Source organism: Stenella coeruleoalba (assembly GCF_951394435.1).
Source record: "Stenella coeruleoalba genome assembly, chromosome: 15".
Classification (NCBI taxonomy): domain Eukaryota; kingdom Metazoa; phylum Chordata; class Mammalia; order Artiodactyla; family Delphinidae; genus Stenella; species Stenella coeruleoalba.
Window position 1 is genome coordinate 53,114,226 of NC_137161.1, and position 18,508 is coordinate 53,132,733.

The following is an 18,508-nucleotide window of genomic DNA, read 5'->3' on the forward strand; positions in this document are numbered from 1 at the left end:
TATCAAAGTGATTTTTAAATTGATCTGAAATAATTAATAGGCTAGAATAGCCAAGTATTACTTTTAAAAGAATAATAAAAATGAATCTTTAAGTTGTTGAAATATACCATCGAATTTTTCAAATCAGTGCTGTACTGGTTCAGGAATCTAGATACTAGATGGATATAACAGGATGCATTTCAGAAATAGACCTTAAGATATTAAAGACATATGATATATGCCAAATCAGCAGGGAAAAGAGGAATTATTTGGTGATTGATGCTGGGGAGAAACCAGGTTAGGGCCTCACCTCTCACCTTATAGTAAATTCAACTTGGATTAAAGAGTTCAATGTGAAAAATACATCTATAAAACAAGAATGGGTAAATTCTTCTACAAGTATTATTTGGTTGGAGGAGGACATTATAGGCATAAAAGAAATGGAAGAAGCCATAAGGGAAAAGAGCCTAGTTTTAACTGCATAAAAAGCTAAAATTTCTTTCAACATATCTCACTCTATGCAAAGTTAAACAGTAAATAGCAAAGCAGGAGAAAGTATGAGAGCTATGACAGGCATTACGTATTTATTATTTATATATCTATAACAAGTCAAAAGCCCTTACAAATCAATAAAAAAAGCTGCGATTTTTTCAACCATTCCCTTAATGCTGGATACTCAGGTTGCTTCTGTCATTTTTCATATACAAACAAGGCTACAATGAATATTCTTATTTATTGGTGTGGTAGAATGTGGGTTTTAAAAGGTAGGACACAAAATTACACATAAAGCACACACACAATATATAGTGTGATTTACATGTTTATATTCTGTAAATCCTTGGAATTCTGTAGTTCACAATATACTTTGATCATTTCCAAGCAACTTTGAAGGTCTTTGGCCTGTGATAATTTGTCACTTTGCTGAGGCCCAAGTTTGGGTGGTGAGAGGCTGGTGTTCAGAAGTGAGCCTAGCCACACTACTTCTGAGACAGTGGTCTTACTTATCCTGGGGTAGGCAGCACTTCTCTGAACTGATAAAAACTGTCATTGTGAAGAATGGCCCTACATGAAAGAAAACTGCTGGTGATGAAAATAAAGAGGTTTTAAGACAGTGGTTATTCTCAGCCAGAAGTAAAAAAAAATGTATTGGATAAATTAAATGAAAACCAGTTTTGTCTAGGATTCTTTGCAATTCTGAGGATTCTTTAAGGCTCTATCAGCATGGGTTCTCTAGTGTCAAGAATCTAGTGAATATGCATAGAAAAAAAAGACTGGAAGGAAGTATGCTAAACTGATTATCTCTGAATGATAGGATTTGGGGTGCTTTTCATATCTATATGAAATTTTTTATATTTAAAATAAATAGTATTTAAGAAGAAAAAAGCAGCAAATGGTAGTTAAGATAAATTTAACAGTCATTCTTCTTGACAGTGAAATTTTTTTTTTAAACTTAAATCTGTATAACTGAACAAGAAAAATCACCATTTTTATCATCTCGGTTTGACCTGGCTCTTCTTTTCAATGTTAACAGAAGCCATGCAGTGACACCTGTTAAGACTTGTTGGTAGCCATGTCGGAGCCCCACAGGGTCCAGTTCACCTCTCTCCCAGGTTCTTTGAATCCTGCATTTTTGAAGAAATCCCGGAAAGAGGAGGTTGGGGGAGCAGAACAGCATCAGGACTCTGAGCCCGCTGCAGCAGCTGTTCGGATCACACTTACCCTCTTTGAGCCAGATCACAAGCGCTGCCCAGAGTTCTTCTACCCAGAGCTGGTGAAGAACTTACGAGGGAAGGTGAAAGGACCTCAGCCTGCAGACAAGGTATACCCCAGTGACCCCAGCTCACTCTGCAAATCTAATGCTCTGGGCAGCGTGTGTGGATGGGGCTTCCAGAGGGTGGAAGCAGCACTAGAGAGGCTTTGGGCTCCCCCAAAGCAAGCACAAGGTCTGCTGGTTTTTCCTCTGGTAGGAACGGATAGAATTCTTTCTAGAACCATTCTCCTGATTTATGCTAGAGAAAATGTATGGCACATCCAAGGCTAATTTGAATTATGGCTAACTAATATGAATAAATAACCAGATTTTTTCATACCAAGTCTATAAATGTTACATGTAAGTGTGACCAGTCCCTGGCTTTTCCAGTGCTGGAATTTCATGCTAGACATTTCTCTTTTCCAAGGGAATCTCACTGTGCCTAATATTAGGGCAAGCAAAAGACACAGCCTGCTTATCTCTTTTGAAAAGTAATATTCTGAATAGTTTCTTTACCTGGATGGATAGAAACCTATTTTTGTGGGTTTTGTTTTTGTTGGGATTTCTTATCCCCCACTCCCCACTGGAATTGGGCAGCCTTTAGGGCTTTTGAGAATCAGTTTGATTTTTAAATAATTAATTAATTAGTTAATTTATTTATTTATTTTTGGCTGAGCTGGGGCTTTGTTGCTGCGCACGGGCTTTTGCTAGTTGCAGCGAGTGGGGGCTACTCTTCGTTGCGGTGCGCGGGCTTCTCATTGCGGTGGCTTCTTTTGTTGCGGAGCACGGGCTCTAGGCATGCGGACTTCAGTAGCTGAGGCTCTCGGGCTCTAGAGTTCAGGCTCAGTAGTTGTGGCGCACGGGCTTAGTTGCTCCGCAGCATGTGGGATCTTCTTGGACCAGGGCTTGAGCCTGTGTTCCCTGCATTGGCAGACGGATTCCCAACCACTGCGCCACCAGGGAAGTCCCAGTTTGATTTCTTAAATGTTTTTTAAACGATCTGTTTATTTTCTTGGCAGACTTGTTTTACTTTTTTAGTATGGAATGTTTCAAACATGTACAGTGTAGAGAGAATAGTATAATAACCCCCATGTACCCATTACCCAGCTTCAGTTATTACTGATACTTTGGCAATTCGTTAACATTGTAAAAATTTTTTATAAACTTTTTAACTGAATTATGTACATGAGAAAAGTGCATATATGATAAACATACAGTTTGATGGATTTTCACAAACACCCATGTAATCTGCACCTGGATTACAAAATGTAACATTTTCCAGGACACTAGAAACCCTCCTTCTGCCCTCCCAAAATATTGCCTCAGCCCTCAAGGGTAACAACTGTTCTCATTTCTAACAGCTGAGATCAGTTTTGCATGTTTTTGTATTTCATATAAATGGAATCATACAGTTTGAGTAGGAGCTAGGTCAAGAGCATTTATTTATAAGCACCTACTGTATACCTGTGTGCTAGGCTGGCCTCTGAGGGAAAGGTGAGTAGGGTCCTGCATTTGCAGCATTTGGATCTCTAGAGTGGCTCTCAGTGAAATGGGGATTAGGGTAGTACCTGGCTCACAGTGTGTCTGCGGGGTGGGGGTGGTGTGGTGTGTGTGGATGAGATCATGCAGGTGCATGATTTCTAGCAGATTGCCTCAGAGCCAGTGCTCCAGCAGTCTAATCCATGGTTGTGCTGTTTGGGGTGAGTGCCTTTGGTTAGGATTATCCACTTTTCTTTACTCAGATAAAAATGTGTTTCCTTGGTAAAGATCTGATTGGCTGAATGGAAGCCAATTCAGTCTGTGCCAGGGGTCAGCCTGTTGTATGAGGGCCAGTGGTCAGGATGAGAAAAAGTAATTTCAAATCCATTCATGAACTCTTTTCCAAAGTAGGAACAGGATTTTCTTCCTTGAGAGGAATAAAAAGTAGCAGGGATTGGTTAAGGTATTTATTTACGGGCTCAAACCAAATTAGTAGGTCAACTGAAATTAGAACTCCAGTGCTCTGATTTCACCTTTTTGGGGGTTCAGATGCCCTCCTCAATTGCAGAAAAATGCATGGGGCTTACACAGAGAACTTTGGATCCAATTTCAGGGGATTCACTCCTGGCCTTCAGATTCAGAACTCCTGAATTACAGTGTCTACTCTGCAGTGTTTAAAGCACAATGTAATCTGACACATTCATGTATTAACTCACTTAGCATGTATATCTTAGAATGTGAAGGCACTGTGCTGGATGCTGAGGACTATGTAAATGTGGGAAAGTTGCTGTCCCAGCCTCACAGGAACTTTGCGCTCTTGTAGATGTTTTAGGAGAATTACACCAGCACAGGTAGCAGAAGTCACAATGTGGTAATGGTTTAAGTCTGGTACAAATACAGGCCCCGGAGGGCTTAGACAGAGAGGAGCTTACATTCCAGATGCTGTGTTGAGACAGAGCTGGACCTTCATGCATTCAGGAAATAGTGGGTGACTGCTGTTTGCAGGGCATTAAGGAGTATGCGTTAAATCCAGCACTGCTCCAGGTGGGTAGGTTTTCTTAAAAATTATTTGAACCACTTAGGTTACATATGATCAGTGTAGAAAAATTAGAAGATACAGACAAGCGGTTTTAAAGACCACCCATTTATGATACGTACATGTTCTGTAATGTCCCATTGTACGTGTGTGTCCTAAATCGTTTAACTGATCCTTTATGGGTAAGTGGAGTTTCAGTAGGCAGAGATGGGAGGGTGAGATGGGAGAATTTTGTTTTCAAACAAGCATCTGATCTTTAGTGCTTTTGGACTCCAAAGTCTTAAGTGTATTTGGTACAGGAGTTTTTTATTAAAATTAAGATCCTTACCATGGAAGCTTAAGGTCCAACTCTGAAAAATTTTCTCAAGAAAAATGTAAGAGTAAGTTTATGGAATATAAATAAACTTTGGAAAACCGCATGAAAGTATCTGGAGGGAGTATTAAGATTGGGAGGGAAGGGAGATTATTGATCCTTCAAGATAAGCTTCCAAGGAAAGGTAATGCCATGAACTTGGGTTTGACTCTTCGTAGCTCTGAGAGAAGTGCAAGTTCATACCACTCTTCTAACCAATAAGGCTGAATAGCTGTCAAGAGCTTGTCCTATGCTCAGTGGGTTCTTAACCTTTTTGAGCCATTGACTTCTTTGGAAGTCTGGTGAAGCCTATGGACCCCTTCTTAGAATAATGTTTTTAAATGAATAAAATAATTTTTAGGATTACAAAGGAAATCAGTTATATTGGAACACAGTTCTACATGGGTTGAGCATCCCCTGACTAAAGTCCCTTTGCCATATTTGGAGCCCTACAGGACCTAGTGCTGCGTGCAATGGGCGATTGTAGGCATTTAGTCAAGTTCTCTTGAATCTCGTGAATGGAAATTTCACTTTCTTAAACAGCTAAGGTAAACACTTATGGGAAGGTAACATGTATTCTACCTTGTCTTTTCTGAAAAACAGTTGTTTTTATTATGCAGTTTATATGTGTTGAGTCAGTGCAGGCACTAGGAATAGCATTGTGGGAATTTTTTTGTGACTCCTATTTTTGTGGAATGGTCTCTTTACAGAAGAAAGATCTCTCGGATCCTTTCAATGATGAAGAAAAGGAAAGGCATAAAGTGGAGGCCCTTGCCCGGAAATTTGAAGAAAAATATGTAAGATTTCTCTATTGGACAACAAAACAACCTTGTTGGATGGGAGAGGTTTTCAGACATTTCCATATTCCTTTAGTGGTTTATCATCTAATCAACACTGATGTGGAAACAAGTGTAGACCTTGGAGAGAACAGAATGAAGTTATTAAACAAATGCATTAAGATAAGAAAACATACGGCAGGAACTCGTGTGGAGCTAAACGGATGAATAAGAAGGGGCTTTTACCCTTAGAATTTATCCTGAGAATAAACGTTTTGGTGCAAAGCATATGACGCCATTTAGTTCTTTCTTCTGTCTTAGGCCACTCTATGCATTTACAAATCTGTCCTATTTTGTAAGGTCTTCAGGGAATGAGGTTTTGGAGTGTGTGTGTATGAGACTGTTCCAGTGCTTTATAACCTTTAGTCATTAGCTGATGGGGTTCAAGGCAACAATTAATTCTGTGTATTAAAAAAAACCCTGTGACCCTAGACCTAGAAATTTGTTAAAAGGGTAGATCTCATGTTATGTGTTCTTACCACAAGTACAAAAAAGCATGTGATCAATTTTAAATTTTAGGGTGGAAAGAAACGTAGAAAAGACCGAATACAGGACTTGATTGATATGGGTTATGGTTATGATGAATCTGATTCCTTCATCGATAACTCTGAGGCGGTAAGTACTTAATGAAACCTCTGAGACTACCAGAACCACTGCACCCTAGCATCTACCGACGGCGCCTGGAGGCTGGGGGTGGAGTCAGAGTGGATGTACCCTTAGCACGAGGAAAGAGCTGCACTGAAGGGAGAGGAAGTGACACCTTGATCTGGGCCTTGGTTTCCTTTATGAAAATGGTGATCAGAGATGTCCAAAACACCTTCTAACTTGGACATTGGTGATTGACCAGAAACATTTCTTAGCATGCTGTCTGAAATGTGACAGAGAAACATAGTCACATCTGCTCTGTCAAGACGCGTTCTGCACCTTTGGACTGTAGTCCAGAACTTGGAGTTGACCGTTTGTTTTCCCCCCTTCAGTATGATGAGCTTGTTCCTGCTTCTTTGACTACAAAGTATGGAGGATTTTACATTAACTCGGGAACGCTGCAGTTTAGACAAGCATCAGAATCTGAGGATGACTTCATTAAAGAAAAGAAGAAAAAATCTCCAAAGGTTAGAACGTTGCTCGCTTTTGGATTTCAGAAGTGCTTTTTTACATGACCTTATGAGATCAGTAGGTGACTTGCCAGAATACGTGCTGGTTTAGGATGACTCAGGACATTGGCGGAAAGGCACCAGCTGTGCCGAGGTTGGCGGTTCCCTTCTCACATGTGTGCTGTGGCGAGGTGCTGTGAACCTGGAGGTCTCGGTCATTGTATCCATGCCTGTGTCCTTGCAGGCTCGGCAGGGATTCATTCGTCGAGGTGGTCCCAGGGCGGGGACGAGGGCAGTGAAGGGTGTGGAGTGAGGGGAGTTTGCACCAGCTTGCTGTGTCTCTTCTGTGGACATGTAGAGGACTTCAGTTCCCAGGGCTGTCACCCCAACGAGAACAAGTCAGCCCTATGATAAATTTATTTTGAAAGCTATCTACCATTGCCTGTGTGTTTAAAATGCAAGGTAGGCCCACACATAGCTCATTTTAAACCAGAAGCTGTTCAGGCTGCACAATGGCCTCTGTTGCCTCAGGCCCGGGTTTCCCAGAAGCCGCTGTCAGTGGGAATGCTGTCCTGACCTGCGGGTCTGTGGTCCAAGGACTGAGCGGAAAGCTTTTGTTCGTGAAGGAAGTAAGACAGCTCTCAGGATGTACCCTGGGCGGAGCAAGGCCGGTGCTGTGTAGTGCACTTGCTCCCAGAGTTAGGGAGCCGTGTAACTGTGCCTTGTCTTTAATTCTCAGAAGCGGAAGTTGAAGGAAGGTGGTGAGAAGATAAAGAAGAAGAAAAAAGATGACACTTATGACAAGGAGAAGAAATCGAAAAAGTCCAAGTTTTCCAAAGCCGGGTGAGAGGCAGCAGCTTCTTTGCTAGGATGACGTCTGAACTGTTAGGGCAGGACACCTGGGAGCTGACTCGCCCTCCTCCTCACAGCTTCAGAAGAGGCAGCAAGGCCTGGCCTTCGTTCCCCCTCATGCCTCCCACGGTGCCATGTGGGCATAGTCTGTACTCTCACATCTCTGTGTGTCAGACATCAGAGTTCTCTCTGTCCCACTGTCAGTGTTGGCAGCTATTTCTGTCACTGTATGATTGCTGATGTTTCCTGTTCTTTTGGGCACCCCTCCTCTGCCCCAGTTCTCCTGTCTGTGTTCCCCCTTTGTCTTCTCCAGTCCTGCTTCCTTTGCCTCACTTGGTCTCACCCCAGTCGCCCTTCAAGTTGCTGCTGCTCTCTGCTGCTCCTGCTTTCTTCCTTTAAATATCTTTCTTACCCCTCCCTTTTTTGCAACCTTTTATTTCAGCCTGGCAGTGGTTTTTAAAAACCCATCGGATATGTAGCATTTTGTGATACTGTTTTGCTAACCTATATTAAATCTCAAGCTTTGGTCCCAGCAAGAAGGAGCTCCATATGCCAAGAGGAGGGAGGAGGAGTAACAGGGTGGACTTGTGACTGAGGTTCCTGGAGACCATTGCGCTGGGAGCAGGGCTGAAGCCCCTCTGTGAATTTCCCTTTTGAGGTGTACTGCAGCCTTAGTAACTGACTTCCCCCTTGCTTGCAGCTTCACAGCCCTCAATGCCAGTAAGGAGAAGAAGAAAAAGAAGTATTCTGGGGCTTTGAGCGTTAAAGAGATGCTGAAGAAATTTCAGAAGGAGAAAGAGGCTCAGAGAAAGAGGGACGAAGAGCATAAGCCCGTAGCAGTCTCATCGGTGGAAGCTCAGGGCCTGCGGGAATTGGAGGGCGCCTCTGACCCTTTGCTCTCGCTCTTCGGCTCCACTTCTGACAACGACTTGCTGCAGGCAGCCACAGCCATGGACTCGCTGACTGATTTGGACTTGGAGCAGCTGCTCAGTGAGTCTCCAGAAGGAAGCCCCTTCCGCGATATGGATGATGAAAGCGATTCCCTTGGGGTGGGACTGGACCAGGAATTCAGGCAGCCCTCTTCCCTTCCCGAAGGCCTGCCTGCGCCCCTGGAGAAGCGCGTTAAGGAGCTGGCTCAGGTATGGTGACATGGAATGGCCGGGCTCTCCTGGAAGTAGTTTGGGCAGTTGATGCTGGTCCCGAACCACTCAAAGCTCGTGGCCTAGAGCAACCCTTAGTCAGTGGGCAGTCCCAGTGTCAGCTCTTCCAAGCTTTCTTCTCATCCCAAGTGAGGGAACAGTGGACTCTCTGCCTGTCAGGCATCATTTCTCAGCCTTTCATGGTTCCTTCACTCCTGGAGAATTTACTGTCTTCTGGAGAGATTTTCTCTTTTCCTACTTTATGCCTGTCAGAGTATCTTTCCTTTTGTATGATAGACACTAATGTTGGCAGCAGGCAGCTGAGGCAGAGATCCATCTTTTTAGTAATCTTCTGAAGGTTTTGAAAATTCACAGAAGTTTGCCGTCATATGTTAGACATGGGGCAATGCTTAGTTGCCACTGGGTTTAATTGCTCCCTGGACTTGCATGTCACCTGTGTTAGGTAGTGATTACAGGAATTCTAAATTGTGCTAAATAAGAAGGAGCTGAACCATAAATGCTGTCCATGCCCCATGTTAAAAACAATAACAGTCTTCAGAAAATAGCAGACACTGCTCCTGTTTTCCTCCTGGTGATTGGGAATTGATCCCTAGAGCACTAAGGACTGACAATTCGGTGATACATGAATTCTGACTATAAACCAAGCACGGGTTGTTAGTTATGATGACTTTTAGTTAAAATACCGTTTTACCGTAGACATCATGACTTGTGACACAACTCTGGTGGCACTTACATTCTATAGCTTAAGTTTTAAACCAGTGATTCAGCATCTCTGCTGTGTATAATATCCCTTGTGTTTTAGGGCAGGGTGAAATGTTAACCACTGCTACAAATGATTTTCTCACTTCCAAAAAACACTTGAACACAACATGTGAAATAATTCAAACGTCTGATTCAGAGCTCTAGTTCATCCTTGTAGAACATGCACAGTATTCTGTTGGAACATAACCATTTAAATGAATTATGCCATGTCAGGATTCAGAGTATATCTTAACAGGATGTTAAGGTGGAAATAGTTGAGTCTGAACTTGGCATGTTTGAGCATGTCCTGTGCTCTCTATCAGAATTTATGTTAAAAAACATTATTCCTTATTCTTTTCAATCCTCTGGTTTGTAATCAAATTATTTTGTAGTTTCTGAAATTCTTGTTGAGTGAGCTGAGTAAGATCTGTGTGGCAGTAGCCAGTCATTTTTTAGAGAAAAGTAAAAATGGCTCTTGGTTGTGTCCCTATTCCCACCAAAGACTGTGTTCTAGTCTGATAACTTAGACTCATTATTTCATTTTCTTGGGAAAGATAGACAAATCTAGTGGAAACAGTGGTTTAACGTGAAATGGCATTGGGTTGTGATTTGAGAAAACCTCGCTTTCTGGAGTCTCTTGGGGGGACAGTGAGCAAGTTGTCTTCCTTGGTGACTGCCAAGTCTCAGTTGTCTCTTGGGCACGGTGGAGACACAGGGTTCAGAATCCCATAGGTAGGGTAGGCTCGGGTCCTGGTGAGGAGGTGGTGACCAGGAGGCATACTGGCTTGAAAATATGTTCAGATGTGAAATTGATACTTCAGTCATCACCTGCCCCTTCTCCTATAACAGCATTAAGAAATTTGGGAAATGGAGTGGTAAATGGGTATTACCCACCATCCCGCCAATCTGAAAACTATTTTCAATTTACATATCCTTTTCTAGCCTCTGTATATATGTATTTATGCAGTTGTAATTATAGTTGTGAATAATTTCCTGGTTTTTTCACTTAATAAATATTATTTATAAAGATCTCATTACTTTTAATGGTTGCATGAAAAAGAAGGCTTAATTTAGAAAGTTACTTAATGCCACTCTAAAGGATCCCCAGCTGCTCTGTTCCCACCAGGGCCCTGCGCTTGGGGCACTTGGAGCCTCCTGCATGTGTGCACAAGTGCTCTAGACCCAGACCCTGTTGAGAGTCTTCTGGCAGAGATTCCTCCCAGGGAAAAAACGCCTATGTACACAAAAAATGCATATAATTTCAAAAGCCATGCATGGATATTTGGATCCTTAATAAGAGGCCCTGTCATTGCATTTTAAAAATTTAAATTAAACTTGATGTATATAACTATAACATTAGTAGTGTTTATGTGTTTCTCACTTTATTTTTCACTCCCCTTCTTTTTCTTTTTTACCCTCTTCTTTTATTTTTGTAATAGTTTGTTTAGATTTTAAATCTTGGCCCTAGAGGATACATGTATCAGTTTCTACCGCTGTCTAAAAATCTACCCTGCCACCCCCAAACTCGGTGGCTTCAAACAGTGACTCATTTCTCCTGACTGTGGCCAGCGGTTCGTCTTCTGGTCCTGCCTGGACTCGCTCTCGGGGCTGTGTTCATCGGGCAAGATGGTGGCTGGCGCTGGGACAGCCAGGATGGCAGGACCTCTCTCTCCTCCCTTCTTTCATCCTGGGCTTTTTCAGGGCATGACAGTCTCAGGGCAGCATTTCAGGAGGGAGCTGTAAGGTGGAAGCTGTAAGGCCCTCATGATCTAGCCTTAGAAGTGGTATGCACCACATCTCTTCTGCCACAGTGTATTGGTAAAGCAAGTCACCAACTAGGGGCCACCTCTCCGTGGGGGAATGCATGTACTAGGAGGCGAGGAATCTGTGGTCCTGTTTGCAGTCCACCACTGTACTTAAGCAGATTCTATTCTTACATGTATCAGTTTCCCTGGGAAAAGTTTTTGCTGTTGGAAGCAGAAATTAGATTTGACTTCTAACTAGATGTGATACTTAAAACTTTTAAAAAAACATTTGAAAATTTATGTATGTTAAAGAGGTACTCCAAGAGGGCGACCTTGGATACTCCAGAATTGTTACTGTTTTCTTCTCATGTTAGCTCATTTTCCACTTCTTACTTCCTTGTACTGTACATTTTTATGGGCCCCAGGGAACCCAGTGGTTTGATTTGATGTCCTTACTCCTGTCTTCTCTTAATATGTATTGGTTGTGTCTTTTGTCTTGATTGTTGAAAAGTTCAGGTATGTTGCGCCTTCAGTTTACTGTCGTGATGTGGTTTGGCAGCTACTCAGCCTGCTCCATACAGATGACCAGCTCTGTTTTGGTCCTCTTCAATCCAGCATAAAATGGAAATGATACCGATACTAAAAATAGAAAAGAAACAGAGACCCCCATGTCACCCACCATTCTACCTGCTCACTGCTTACCCTCCTATACAGTTAGAACCCTTGCATTGCAAAACCAGGGAGACGTAGATCCAAGGAGAATAAGGTAGAAAAAAAATAACAACCTGTTTGGTCTTTGTAAAAAAGAAAATCATGCCAGATTTCATTCTATTCAGCAAAAACAGGTACAGTATATAAGGTGGTGATCTCAGTGCTGAAAGGCTACAAGTGGCTCTTCTTATAATGAATAAAAGAACTCATTAAAAGGCTATTGGAACTATTGTAAATCAGCATGATCTGGCTGTTTGGTTTAACTTCATTTCCTAGTTAATCTAGGACTGACTGATTCATACAATTCCTTGGGCAAGGGTGTCTGTCTTTAGGGTTGAGGGATGTCACTTCTTTCTGGCAGACTATCAAACATATATCCAACTGCTCTTTTAATTAGATTTATTTTAAATTTTATCTCTGAGGATTTTGTTTTATACTTGACTAATTATCTTCAGTATAAAACCAAATCCTCAGAGATACTGGTCTACAGGATTCAAAAGACATCAGAAAAAAAAAAAAACACATTTCAAAAGGCATCAGGAAAAAAAAACTTTAAAAAATTTTATAGCCAGAAAGCTTCTGAAATGGCTGATATCTAAAGATAAAATTTGATTGGCGGGAATGCCCTGGAGGTCCAGTGGTTAGGACTCTTCGCTTTCACTGCCAAGGGCCTGGGTTCAATCCCTGGTCAGGGAACCAGGATCCCAAAAGCCAAACAGTGTGGCCAAAAAAAAATTGATTGGAAACCTGAGCTGTTGATGGCTCTGACAAACAGGCATTTGAAATACGTGTTAATTAGGCTGAATTAACATGAAGGTGCTTCTGCATCTTATAACTAGCAGTATATAAGCTACAGCAACAGAATGACTCAGTTTTGTTTTCTCTCAAACTGAAGTCATAATCCCAGTACATTAAAGGTGCCACAGTGGATTCCGAATCCTCTGACAGTATAAGAAATGACAAGTGAATGGGTTACAGTGACGCCCTTTCTTTCTTCCCTTTCCACCTGCTATCTCAGACCTCTGTGCTCTCCTCTAGCCATGCTTGAGTTTTGCATATCCTCTGCAAGTTTTGTTTGTTTCTAAGCTTTTCTTCCTCGAGTTTTCATTCTTTCAGTGATAATCTGTTCATTTGTTTGTTCATTCATCCACTCAGCTGACATTTACTAAGTAGCTATTATGTGATAGGCAGCTGTAGGAAATATATTGAGTTAGAGTCAGTTCTCCTTCTCCATGAGCTTGTTATACAGATGGACTGGTAGCCATGTAAACAATGGGCTATGGGACAGAGCAGGATGAAATAAGCTCTGTCATGTTTGGATGGCCAACTAGATGGTCAGGTGAACAGCCAGACTTGAGGAAGTGAAAAAGGAGCTCCTGGGGGTACATAGGAATCGGACTGGAGGCAGCAGTCTTGGCCAGCCTCATGGGAGAGAAGGCCTTACAGTAAGCCAGGGCACAGGGCTGAGGATGGGCAAGTTGTTGGATAATGAAGACTCCTGGTATGTGGTGGGAGGGGCTGGAGTGGATGGCTGGGGCCAGATCCTAAAGGACCCTAAATGCCAGGTGGAGGAGTTTGGGTTTGATTCTAGGCTTGGGAAGGGCTGCCAAAGGGTTCTAAAGAAGAGTGGAAGGATTTAAGAAGGGTGGAGTGCTGTTATTAGAAGTAGGGACACAGGAGGAGGAAGAGCAGAAACTAGTAGGTTAGGTTTTGGACAAGTCAAGTTTGTATACCACAGGGTCGTTCATTCATAGAAGTAATTTAAGATTCTGGTCCAGAGCTTAGAAAAAAGTGTATAGAGTAGGTTTAGATTTGAGAGACCTGTGTGTGTTTATGTTATTTTGAAGCTGAGGGGGAGACATTATCAGGTGAAGAGGGTTCTAGATAGAACCTGGGAGCCCATCTGCAGCTAAGGAGCTAGTGGAGGAGACAGGATGTAGTCAAGAGGTCAGGAGAGGACCCAGAGGATGCAGTGAGAGGAAGGCCAGTGGGGCCAGAGGAAGGTGGGTGTTTCAGAGGGTTGATCAGGATTGATCATTTCATTTAAGACAATCACCTTATTGTCGTTGTTTGCCATCATTGTTATATATCAAGCCGAAATTTTATTTTGCTTAAAGACTTTGGACCAGCAACTCTTGGGTTTAGATCAGTGCTTCTCGACCCTCTGCATGCTAGTCACCAGAGTTACTTTTAAAAAAGTACTGACGCTTAGGCCTCTTTTAAGGAATACATTATTCCCCAGAGATTCTGATGTGATGGGTCTAGGGTGGGGAAAGCTGCCAGGTACTTCCAGTGTGCAGCCAAACAGAGAACCACTGGTTCAGGCTTTTGCAGTTTGCTTTCCTCACTTGTGCATTTGGTGTCCTTGTTGCCCACTGTGGTTGCTTCAGGAGTCTCCAGGCTTGCCATCCAGGGCATTATTAACTGTGTACTCACGGGAAGCAAAACACTGTATAGCAACCAGCTCTATCTTGTGTTAATGGGTAGTCAAGTGTGTTAGTCATTCCAGTGGTCTGAGTAATAGAGTTCATGATATACCCTAATTAGATTATGAATTTTCAAAGAATTATAGCCCTTAAATGCTAAAGCAGCATGTTATTATTGTTGCTATTATTACTATTATTATTATTTTGTTTGCTAAAGACCTTCAAATACTGCAGGTTTGTTAAAGTTCTTGATTGTTTTGTACTGTAGATGTATGGAGATTCCAGCTCACAGTTTAGATGATAGAGTGCTGGGCACAGGAGTTAGCTTGCTGGCTGAATCAGATGCTTCATGATTCCCTTGACTCTGATTTTCTTTTATGTGCCTGTTGTTTCAAGTCCTGGGAAGAAGGGACAGTCCGTAGATGCTTCAGGAGCATGTGAAAAGAGCTGGATGTACCACTTCTGGAGCATACAGAGATCATAGGTGAACTTAATCTGGGATTAGGGCTGAGTAGGGAAGGGCATGGTGAGGATTTTATCATCAGGTGTTCTGTAGGCCTGTGGGTGAGTGTGAGGGCCTTGCAGGGAAAGTGCACTAACGGATGTTACTGTCTACTGTGAACCAGGCTGCCAGAGCTGCTGAGGGAGAGAGCAGACAGAAGTTCTTCACCCAGGATATTAATGGCATCCTTTTAGAGTGAGTATGTTGTTTCTTTGTATCTGCTGTTACCATGCGTGGGTTCAGCAGGCTGGGGGAAATTGGGAGTACAATTCAGCTATGTATGGGATAGGAAAGCACTGATGAGATTTTTAAAAATTGGTTTTTATTTATTGTTATTCTTTTAAAAAAGGTCAGGGGGGAATTCCCTGACAGTCCAGTGATTAGGGCTCTGAGCTTCTACTGCAGAGGGCATGGGTTCGATCCTTGGTTGGGGAACTAAAATCCCGCATGCCGCTAGGCAAGACCAAAAAATACATACATACATACATACATACATAAATACAAAAATAAAAAAGGTCAGGGGCGGGGGACATCAAATGTTTGTCTCTAGGAAATGGTAGACCATACTAATCTTAGGCAGCAGACATTATTAGAACATTGTAATAGTCATGGCGTGCTGGAAGAGGATTTTGTGCTAAGCGTGAGATGAGAGGAGGGAGAAGGCGTTGCTTGCCCATCTCTGGGAAAAGTAAGAGACAGCTTGGTGCAGGCAAGGACCTGACCTCCTGGGGCACTCTTCAGCATACCTGGTCATTCTCCTCTTATTCTCACTCTTGCTCCCAAGGCCATTGCTCATCATCCCGTAGCCCGTCTAACAAACACCCGAACCTCTGAGACATCACACTATATGAATTGGATTAAAAAGCAAAAAAAAAAAAAAAAACCCCCAAAAACGCCACGTGTATAAATCCAAACCAGATTCTTTGTACCTGGCCTGCCAGCTTTGCCACCTTCTCTCCTGGTTGCATCATGTAGCAGAGGAAGCTTATTGCTCAACAGCTGAGGATTTTGCACATGTAAGAACAGTTGTGAAGACTAGGAAATATTCTAGCAAAGGACCTTGCCTGGCCAGGATGGAGACTGGCCACTTGGGTCAGGGAGCACCTGAGAGTCAGCACAGATGAGGGGTTTGTCTCCTGGAGCGTGCCAGATACAGAGAACTCAAGGGATTGAAGACAGACTGTGTTCTGCTCATCTAGATGGGGACGCTGGAGGGTTGAGGATTTCCCTGACCACCCTAGTCAAGGGAAAATCTGCTGGAAAGTATTTCCTGTTGACCCCAAGTAACTCAATTACCTTCCAGTTTGAAAGCATTTATGTTTTCTTTGTTTATGAAACTCAGAAATTCAGACCTTGTTCTTTTGGGCTCTGTTTTCTTGACACCTTTGACTTGGTCTTGTCTTTGACCTGAGAGCCTTGACCCACTCTACCTAGCCAAGTTTATTGGGTCTGGTGACTGCTGGAGGTCTGTTGTGCTGGCTGCTCAGTTACACTGTGACAGGCAAGTTAAGGCTTGGCCCGCTCTTGGCTCCTGCAGACGAAAGGAGCTGTGGTGAGTAACTCTGCTCTGTTCTTCAGCATAGAGGCGCAGACCCGGGAGCTGAGCAGCCAGACCCGTTCTGGGGTATATGCCTACCTTGCTTCCTTCCTGACCTGCAGCAAAGACACCTTGGTCAAGCGCGCACGAAGACTTCACCTCTGTGAACAGGTGGGTGACTTTGCAGTGGAGCCCCTTGGCTTCGGAGCGCAGCGGAGTGGGTGATGGAGTCTTTATAGATGCCACATCTGCTGCTGCGCTGCCTCCGTGCGATTATTCCTATAGTGTGTGCTCAGTGTAAGAAGTGATGCATAAACCAGACTTATGTCCTGCTCTCTGCAGGGGGGGCGTCTGAAGGAGCCTATCCAGAAGCTTAAGGAAGCCATTGACAGGGCAATGGCAGAACAGATGGCCAAGTACCGGGATGAATGCCAGGCACACACGCAAGCCAAGGTCGCTAAGTAAGTGTGTCCCATCACTCCCTTCAGCATTCTGACCTCCTTTTCTTAGAAGTCCTGGGGGGTGGGGGGAGATGGTGGGCAGAAGGAAGCAGTTCTGCAGTGACCTTAGAGTCCCACCTAATTCTTTCTACCTCCTAGGATGCTGGAAGAGGAGAAAGACAAGGAGCAGAGAGAACGGGTTTGTTCTGATGAGGAAGAAGATGAAGAAAAGGGGGGCAGGAGGATAATGGGACCCCGGAAGAAATTCCAGTGGAATGATGAAATCAGGTGTGCCCAAACTGGGACCTTGCCTCAGTGGAGGGTTTGTGGGGCCAGTGTCTGAGCATGTTCCCGTATTTCTAATGAAGGTTAGAATCATTTACTTTAATCAGGGCTGCTGAAAGCACGTGATTGAAACCTTGAAGAAGCATTTGGGGTAGTTTAAAGGTTCTGACTTCTGCCTACTCTTCAGGGAGCTACTCTGTCAGGTGGTGAAGATCAAACTGGAGAGCTATGACCTGGAGAGGAACAAGGCCCAATCCTGGGAGGACTACGTGAAGGCGTTTCTGGATGCTGAGGTCAAACCTCTCTGGCCCAAAGGCTGGATGCAGGCCAGGTGAGGGCCCGCGAGCAGCCAGTGTGGTCAGTGGGATCATAGGGTGGAGCGTTCTTGCGATAAAGAGATGTCTGAGTGATTCTTTTGCACCAGGCTCCAGAGCCCCACCCTCAGAGAGTCACCGGCTAGTGAACTCGACTCTGATTTCACCTGAGTGACTGGGGGCTTCTCTGTCTCCCTTAGAAGAGGGACGTTATCTGTGGGGTTTTGTCTTTGTCATTCTTTATCCCACTTCAGTTCAAAGTTGGCTGTATGCTCATCCCACTTCAATCTGCCCTTTCCTGAGATAATGGCTCCTACTAGAAGAAGTTGAAAGACAGATTCGTGTTGGGAACATTTTAATGTTCTGAACAGAATTCTTATTTGCAACTGGCAGGGGTGACTACTTCTTAGAGTTAAGTGCCAGACTTTCCTCACGGGCTACTTTGTGTTATATAGCTTCCCACGAATGAACTATGTCTGCAATACACAGAGAAAGTTACCTGGAACTAGTGTTCTTTAGAAAAAAAAATTTTTTTTTTTTGGTGGTAAAATACACTTAATGTAAGTTTAGAATCTTTTTTTTTTTTTTTTGCGGTACGCGGGGCCACTATTGTGGCCTCTCCCGTTGCGGAGCACAGGCTCCAGACGCGCAAGCTCAGCGGCCATGGCTCACGGGCCCAGCTGCTCCGCGGCATGTGGGATCTTCCCGGACTGGGGCACGAACCCGTGTCCCCTGCATTTGCAGGCAGACTCTCAACCACTGCGCCACCAGGGAAGCCCAAGTTTAGCATCTTTAAGTGCACAGTTCAGTGGTATTAAATACACTCACATTGGTATGCAACCATCACCACCATCATCTCCATCACTTTTTTCATCTTGTAAAACTGAAACTGTACCCATTAAACACTAACTCCACATTTCCCTCTCCCCACAGACGCTGGCAGCCACCATTCTTCTGTTTTTATGATTTTGACTACTTTAAGTACCTCATATAAGTGGAATTATACAAAGTGTTTGTCTTTGTGTCTGGCTTACTCCACTTAGCATAATGTCCTCAGAGTTCATCCATATTACAGCATGTGTCAGAATGTTCTTCCTTTTTAAAGCTGAATAATGTTCTACTGTATGTATATGCTTTGCTTATCCATTCATCTGTTGATAGTACTTCTGTTGCTTCCACATTTAAGCTATTGTGAATAATGCTGCTATGAACATGGGCATACAAATATCTCTTCGAGACTCTGCTTTCAGTTCTTTTACATATATACCC

At 43.3% G+C, this 18,508-nt stretch overlaps 1 protein-coding gene across 2 annotated transcripts in view; it reads left to right on the forward strand.

Annotated features, from left to right (window-relative positions):
- Positions 1-18,508, forward strand: part of UBN1 (ubinuclein 1) — a gene marked incomplete at its 3' end in the record, with an annotated part of 37,192 nt that overhangs the window by 3,484 nt on the left and 15,200 nt on the right. For both annotated transcript variants that reach the window (XM_079899120.1, XM_079899121.1), the window contains exons 2-12: positions 1,511-1,798; positions 5,307-5,393; positions 5,952-6,047; positions 6,410-6,544; positions 7,266-7,369; positions 8,079-8,517; positions 14,788-14,858; positions 16,242-16,371; positions 16,543-16,661; positions 16,800-16,928; positions 17,113-17,256. In XM_079899120.1, the coding sequence (XP_079755246.1) occupies positions 1,550-1,798; positions 5,307-5,393; positions 5,952-6,047; positions 6,410-6,544; positions 7,266-7,369; positions 8,079-8,517; positions 14,788-14,858; positions 16,242-16,371; positions 16,543-16,661; positions 16,800-16,928; positions 17,113-17,256 (1,703 nt within the window). In that variant the 5' untranslated portion in view covers positions 1,511-1,549. The remainder of the gene's footprint in view (positions 1-1,510; positions 1,799-5,306; positions 5,394-5,951; positions 6,048-6,409; positions 6,545-7,265; positions 7,370-8,078; positions 8,518-14,787; positions 14,859-16,241; positions 16,372-16,542; positions 16,662-16,799; positions 16,929-17,112; positions 17,257-18,508) is intronic.